The sequence below is a fragment of the Corticium candelabrum genome, chromosome 11, assembly GCF_963422355.1.
Source record: "Corticium candelabrum chromosome 11, ooCorCand1.1, whole genome shotgun sequence".
In the NCBI taxonomy this organism is placed as follows: Eukaryota; Metazoa; Porifera; class Homoscleromorpha; order Homosclerophorida; family Plakinidae; genus Corticium; species Corticium candelabrum.
In genome coordinates, this window is record NC_085095.1 from 3,042,814 (window position 1) to 3,050,508 (window position 7,695).

The 7,695-nt window shown below is 40.5% G+C and overlaps 3 protein-coding genes across 3 annotated transcripts in view; 2 read left to right on the forward strand and 1 right to left on the reverse strand.

Moving 5' to 3' along the window:
* Positions 1–43: 43 nt before the first annotated feature.
* On the forward strand, positions 44–1,605 carry LOC134186979 (uncharacterized). Its single transcript, XM_062655084.1, has 2 exons — positions 44–463; positions 625–1,605. The coding sequence occupies exons 1-2, from the start codon at positions 61–63 to the stop codon at positions 1,500–1,502; spliced, it is 1,281 nt and encodes a 426-aa protein (XP_062511068.1). The 5' UTR covers positions 44–60; the 3' UTR covers positions 1,503–1,605.
* A 1,008-nt stretch (positions 1,606–2,613) lies between these two features.
* LOC134187082 (cyclic AMP-AMP-AMP synthase-like) lies at positions 2,614–3,520 on the reverse strand. Its single transcript, XM_062655201.1, has one exon. It carries the CDS (start codon positions 3,413–3,415, stop codon positions 2,792–2,794), a length of 624 nt encoding a protein of 207 aa, XP_062511185.1. The 5' UTR covers positions 3,416–3,520; the 3' UTR covers positions 2,614–2,791.
* Positions 3,521–5,666: 2,146 nt separating this feature from the next.
* LOC134186879 (uncharacterized) overlaps positions 5,667–7,695 on the forward strand; it is a 2,582-nt gene continuing 553 nt past the window's right edge. Inside the window, exons 1-5 of the mRNA XM_062654958.1 lie at positions 5,667–5,823; positions 5,895–6,111; positions 6,179–6,325; positions 6,717–6,813; positions 7,468–7,695. The exon at positions 7,468–7,695 is cut by the window's right edge and continues 553 nt beyond it. Of these exons, the coding sequence (XP_062510942.1) occupies positions 5,671–5,823; positions 5,895–6,111; positions 6,179–6,325; positions 6,717–6,813; positions 7,468–7,695 (842 nt within the window). The 5' untranslated portion in view covers positions 5,667–5,670. The remainder of the gene's footprint in view (positions 5,824–5,894; positions 6,112–6,178; positions 6,326–6,716; positions 6,814–7,467) is intronic.

Below are 7,695 nucleotides of genomic sequence, written 5' to 3' on the forward strand. Positions count from 1 at the left end.
TACCCTAAGTGGGAATGTCCTAAACCGGAAAAGTGACGTAATACTTTAAAGGAGCTCTTCATGGCCTTTTGCGTAATCTACGAAGAAAAATCGCCAGAAATCGGGGAGAAGCTATCGTTAGAGTTGGATTGCGAACCTAAATGGGGAGAAGTTTCTGCTGAGCGTCAAGAACGAGCGATTTCTAGAGCTGACCTAATTGTTGTTCTCATTGACGACAAGACTCCACGAGACAAGTCACCAGCGAGCCTATTTGACATTCAGTTTAATGCTGCACGTGACAGACAACGTCGAGAAAAAATCAAACTCTTACAGCTTGTCCTTTGGAACGTCACAGAAGAGCAATTCCGAAGGAGATTTCCCATTTTTGTTCCAGGTTTACCTTCTCTTTATGTACCTCAATCGGGCATCGTGAATGACAAGGACGTATCTGAAATAGCAGATAAAATACGATCAAGAAAATCAGGCTAGTGTCGTTTACTCAGATATCAAATTCTGTACATTATACGTAACGAGCAAATTTGAAAAGTAATGCATGGAGCATGCATGATTAGGAGTTTAGTATTAGCCATTCTTCTGTCTGAGCATGATTAGGAGTTTAGTATTAGCCATTCTTCTGTCTTATAGAAGCCAAAAGTCCTTTGTGTTCTCCGTTGTTGGTGCACTTGAATGCATACGAAGGCGCAAGTCCCTGGAATATTATGAGTAAACACCATCCTCAAGCAATGTTTGTAGAGTTGTGCGAATCATCTGAGTATCGGGCTAGCAACAGGCATCCTACAAGATATTGGGACAGATGGAAAATGATTATTGACGACACTGTTGTCCATCTTGCGGAACAGTGTGCCCAGGACGACGCAGAGGTACACATTACAGGAGTCTCTCCTCTATCTCTCTATATGTACTTGGGTATGCGTCTCAATCGCATACCTATTCGACTGTGGCACATCAAAACCATGCCTCTCGGTAACAGCTTGATAGGAAAGGATACTACACCTGACATCTACCATGTTAGTACTGGTGAGAGAAGTGAAGAACTGTTGCAAGACAAATTGTTAGAAATTTGTGAACATGATGATAGCAAACTGCCTCAGCAAAAAGGTGATCGCAATCGTCGTGGACAAATTGCTATACTTGTTACTCTAAATAGAGATCATGAATTATCAAAACGTGATCTAGAAAGCATGGCTTCAGAACTGAAAGAGAAGCATCGTGATAACTCGTCTATAGTTAGTGCATTTGTAATTTGTCCAAGAACAGAAAGAAGGATTGACATGGATGTCTCAAATTTTGGCCAAATTCAGCAGGAAGTTTATGAATTATTTTTACAGTGTCTAGGACGGGTATCAAAAGATGATAGAATTGGTTTGAATTTGGTATGTACAGGGCCTACACCACTGTCTTTCTATTTGGGAACTCTTATCCATCCTCATATGAATGGTGACGTCTGGTGTATGGAGTACCAAAATGGAAAGTATGTTGCAGCATTGCATTGCAACGTGTAGAGTGTCTATAGCTAGGCTTGAAACAACTGTGTTGAGTTGAATGTGAAACTATACTGTACATTATAACTCATGAGTACTTACTACATAGTACAGTATTCAGAATCCAAGACATCAAAGTGTGCACTGTTCTGGCAATGTCAAATTCACAATAATCAGTTGTGTGTCCGTGTCCCCTTATGTGTGTGTGTGTGTGTGTGTGTGTGTGTGTGTGTGTGTGTGTGTGTGTGTGTGTGTGTGTGTGTGTGTCTGTGTGTCTGTGTGTCTGTGTGTCTGTGTGTGTGTGTCTGTGTCTGTGTGTCTGTGTGTGTGTGTGTGTGTGTGTGTCTGTGTCTGTGTGTGTGTCTGTGTGTGTGTGTGTGTGTGTGTGTGTGTGTGTGTGTGTGTGTGTGTCTGTGTGTGTGTGTGTGTGTCTGTGTGTGTGTGTGTGTGTGTGTGTGTGTGTGTGTGTGTGTGTGTGTGTGTGTGTGTGTCTGTGTCTGTGTGTGTGTGTGTGTGTGTGTGTGTGTGTGTGTGCGTACGTGCGTGCGTGCGTAACTAAATTTTAATATACCTGTTTCCCATTGATAAAAATGCTTAACTTTCTTGAACATAACCATTGTGAAAAGGATTATATAACCAAACTAAGATGTTACTGCAGACTGCTTCTAATTGGTAGGGAATTCTTATCTTGTCTCAATAGATCCTTTATCACAAGATGTCCTGGGGTTTATCCCAAGTATCTAAGTGGGAGGTCTTTTAGTTAAGCGGGATAAGTGACGTCATACTTTACAGCTCTTTACTGTCTCTAACAAGTTTATGTAACTTATGCATACGAAAATCACAGATCAGGCAAAGCTATAATTAAATTTGGAATGTTTTATGTGTTGCACGTTACAAACCATCTCAAAACTACAGGCGGTCACCATTTTCGAATAGCATCTAGAAATGTGCCAAACGTCTGAAAAATAGGCCACTAATAATGCTTGACTGCTAACATTACGATATCAGCTTTACACTGTAACACAAACTGACAATCACATTGCATAATTGAAAATTATCCGTTTCAACTGTTAGGCATTTGCTACAGTCAATAGACGTCTCCAAAAAGTCCCTGCCAAATCCGATGCGATTCCGTTGGATTTGCTCTTTCGTTTTCGACTGCTTGTTTGGCTTTCCTTGCCGCTGCACCCAGTTCACCAGCAAAATTGACTAGTTGTGCTGGAGTTTTGGAGTAACGCAAGTTGTTCTGCTGAGCAGCAGATACGCCTGTTTTGGGAACACCTGCATGCAACAGCAGCAAGATTACTGTACTACCACATGCAGCAATAGACAAATAAGTTACTACCTGGTACGAAGCAGTCGCCTTGTACTGTAGCAGAGAGAAATTCAAATAGCTTCCAGCATGCATCACGGTTGTTCTGGCAACTGGCCAGTGTTGAGCATGCCTTGTAGCAGAGAAGCTCGAGATGAAAGCTTTTCACTTTCTTGTGGTTTTTGGTGTTCCAATGTTTCATAAGACGAATCATTTGAGACATCCTACCGCCAGGTCCACCGTGAGTATTAGCGTCGTTCTTAGTACGCTCCACCACGTCTGGATTAGACAGAATGAATATGCCATCACCAGACTCTCTGTGGACTATCTTGTAATGGTCTCCATTGGGAACAGCAGGAATTACGTCGTATCCAATTGACTGAGAGAGGTCGACGCCAAGCGAGTGTTTCTGCCTGTGAACGTGAACACCACCGTAAATCGCTTGCAAAACTCGCTGAACCTCCCTCTGAATTTGCGCTGGAGTTTTGTCTCTAGCCCATCGAGGATCCACCTCGCAAAAGAAATCTACGTCGTTGAGAGGATTAATGGCAGTTCCTCTCTTGTAAGACCCCGTCAGGAATGTCTTTTTGATCCACTCTTGCTTCAGCAGTTGCTCTCGCATTTAGGTGTGAGTTTTAATTGCAGTATCGATGTCTGATTGTGTTGGTGTGATCTCGCTGAGCATGGATTCAAATCGTTGAGCAACTGTCGCCATCCTTGCGGAACCGACGAATGAACAAATGCAGATAGTCTATAGCTGGACGAGTTGCACACAATGAATAACCTACATGTGTTAGTAATGCTGCTTATGATTGGTAGGGAATTCTTATCTCTTCCAGACGGACCTTTTCAAGTTTGTCACAATGGTAATACCCTGTCATATATATAGATCACGAACAATTACATGTAGTTGTGTAATGCTGCTTGTGATTGGTAGAGAACTGCTATCTCTTCTCAACAGGTCTCTTTTTACGTTGGCAAATCCTCAATTAGAAGGGTACTAGGAGGAAAAAACGACGTCGTGTGTACTGCATATCTTTTTATGGTTTTTTGTGTAGCCCAGAGCTGTTGTAGCCTATATATATATATATATATATATATATATATATATATATATATATATATATATATATAATATATTATATATATATATTAAATAATTTTTTAAACTATATTAAAAGAATCCATGTCATAGCTAAACAAGGCTAACTTATCTACTATCAATTTAGATAAGTTAGCTTTAAATAAATTTAGATATATATATTTAAAGCTAACTTTAAATAAATAACTTTTTAAAGTTAGCTTCAATTTAGATAAGTTAACTTTAAATAAATTTTGATATATATATCAAGAAATTTTAAATTATTGCAAAACTGTTAGATTGGATACTTGAATAAGGAGAGAATACTGCATGTATTGATCGTCGAAAACGTTGCTGACGTTATATTGTCTACTGCTCTTGTTGCTAACGTTTGCGAGACTAACAGTTAGAGCTATACGGTCACCAACGAGCAAACTTAGCATTTAGTTTAATTATTTAATGTTGCACAGAGACAACCTAGTAGAGAAAAGAATCCTTTCTTACGGCTGCTTTTTTGGAGCGTCACAGAAAAAAGTAACGCAAATGTGCGACCTCTTCGTGTAGAATCGGACAGCTTAGTCACAAAAATATACAAACTAGTAGACAAATACAATCAATCAGGTCATTGTCGGTTACTTGCACTGCATATTTTGACGGTCTCTTTGTATTTCTTCTTACTAAGACGACCGGCTGGACACTCGAGCCTACTTGGTATATGACATTAAAATATCAGGCCCGTAAGACGCATTTCAAAAGAGTTAACGCGCGCTAAAAGGGTGTGTTCTAAAGATAATGCGCCAAAAGAGCAGTCGTCCAGCATGCAAATTTCACCTAATGTATTGCATAAAGGTTTCTTGAAACTCTCGTTTACCAACAATAAATTATTGTAATGCGCGTATACGTTGCTACGCGATATGACCTTCCTTCTAGATAGCTAGATAGCAACTAATATCGAGGTGCTCTAGTTTACTTTCATTTTAACTATAAATATTTTAGTTATTTAATCACCTATAGTTTCAACAAAAAGTTTCGGCCACTATTCGTCGACTGTCCCAAGAACAGTTTTTGTAAGATGTTTTGGCCTAAAACAAACCGACAGGACCGGTTTCTACGCGGCCTGAACTAGGTCACCGGTGAAGGTTTACTCTAGAAAAAGTGGTCCGGCGACCGCCTGAATTATCTACATGCAATGTTTCTGGGGCTAAAACCCTCTCTAAGTTTTTTTAGCTCCAGCTCCTCAAAGCTACGCCAGTAAGTATCATTAATTGAACAATGATATATATATATATATATACATATATATATATATTATAATATATATATATATATATATATATATATATATATATATATATATATATATATATATATCATAATCAACAAATTTTGGAGCTAAGGTAGAACCTTAGCTAGGCTGTACTCTCTTGATGTCAAGTTTTTTGAGACATTTAAAGGCAACGTACTTCTCCGGTTGTCCGAAGAGAGACAACATGCTCTTAACTAATCTCCAGTGTCTAAGCTTAAATACGTCAGTACAGTACGAGCGACTTGCTTGGTAGGCGTGACTCTCGAAAAATGGACGAGATGTAAAGCTTCCTACCTGCATATCTAGTAACGTTGTCGCTCAATTTTAAATTTCCAATCCTATAAGAATGCAGCGACGCTATACTGGGTCACCAGAAGTCTCATATGCGTCCAACGTCGTGTGAGTTACTACTCAAATTCGCGGCTCGGTGATCGCTCTGTCTTCGTTGCCCATTGATCGCAACACTAGTCACGTGACGACGCCTTGCATCATGGCATTAGTAACACTCGCTTTGTTTGTCATCGCAGCCTCATTCCCACTCGGTTCAGACGCGATAGGCTACATCTACGGTCTGCAACGAAATCTGACCGACACTTCTCTCTATCTCGAAGAGATCGACCCGCAAACCGCCAAAGTCGTGAGGGTAAAAACATTAATTAAATAAATCAATGAATTATACACACAAAACCAATGCTGAAATTCGTGGCCTTTCAGAGAGGCCAGTTTGATCAGTACGACGTAGCGGGTCAAGGACTCGCTTGTCTCAACGACAAAGAGGGCGTGTACTTCACGGTGGCCTACAATGTATCAACCCGAGATGTTGTTCTGCTCGGTATCTCGTTAAGAACGCTACAATTACTCGACGAAGTCAAGTTGCCATTTTTGGAGAGTTTGTTCGTCGGTGTCGGTCAGTACTGCAACTATGATCCCGGTAGCTGGTCACGTGATTTAGTCTGTCTCCGTCCTGCTGCATGAGTACATGTGTTCCCTCTTTCTAGTCGACGACGCCATCATTGTGGAAGGTCGAGACAAGGTCAAGCCGTATGACCATCATCTTTGGAAATATAGTCGCAAGACGGGAACTATCGAGAGCCTAGCTAAAGTATTCAACATTGGGATGGTTGATCTGTTGGGTGGATTTAGCGGTACGTTTTTAATTGATATCAACAGGTGGTTAATTAATCTCTTGCAGGATATGCATGCCTGTCCGTTGGTCTGTTTGTCTGTCTCTCTGTTTCGTCTGCCTGTGTGAGTTTGTTTGCTTGTCAGTCAGTCTGTCTGTTTGTCTGTCTTCTTTCACTATTGAACACAAAAAGCAAAATTTTACAAGAACACTATAGCTATGTAAAACTGCTAAGCTAAATGTCCATCTACTGTCTGTCTGTCTGTCTGTCTGTCTGTCTGTCTATTACTAGTAATTGGTTTGATTATCTGTTTACCACCTCCTGTGTTTGTTTGTTTGTGTGTGGACTTATATATATATATATATATATAAACATGGCCCAAACTTCACTCGTTTTCTATCCACCTCTACAGTACTTGACTTTGATCATGGTATCGACTGGCTTCAGCTTGCCTATAACGACAGCGGCACAGTCGGAACTCGCTTCTTCGGCTACGATACAGATTCAGGGTAAGTCCCGTTATACATCACCGCAGTTTACTGACGTCATAACTCATGTCTCACCCAGCAGACACCACGCATTTCTTTCAATTTTACTTCACTACCATACAATCCATGCAATCTGGTATTTCTTTGAAATTATAAACTGCCCAGTTGAGGAGTTTCATTAAACAAAGGCGGCGTTTAAACGAGGGCTGTGTTTGTTTATTAGCAAACTTCGAAATCAATATTTTCCTTAATAGTGCATGCATGTACGCCAAACAAAGTGCGGCGTGTATTCCAGGGCAGCTTTTATTATAATATATTAGCACCTTTTCTAATGACTACGTTAAACAAGAGCGGCGTTTATTAATTAATTAATTATTACTAATTAATATACGTTTTCCAAATGCGGCGTTTAAACAAAGAAGGCGTTAATTCGAGGGCGATGTTTATTTATTAAGGACGTTACTATATCCCTTATCAGTTCATGCATGTACACTTACCCTAAATAAAGTGCGGCGCCTATTCAAGGGCGGCGTTTATTACCAACGCCTCTTTTCCAAATGCAGCGTTTAGACAAGACGGTGTTTATTCAAGGGCGGCGCTTAATAAAAATACGTTAACTAGGCAGTAACGTCACGTATAGCAACAATATTTAAAAATTTTTGAAAATATTTTCAGCTTCTTGCTCGACGACATCGACAACCCGGAACTGCTCGCTGCCGGTCGATATGATCCACGCACTCAGACCATCTACGGAATCGGCTCTCGAATGATCGAGAAGGCGCCCGGATTCGAGCACACCGTCGTCGAGTTCTCTTCCGTCACCACGTCCTTCAAACTAAAGTCCGTTCTGCCGTTCATTAACTTCATGGGCGCTATCAGCGCACTTGACATCAGACAGCGTTT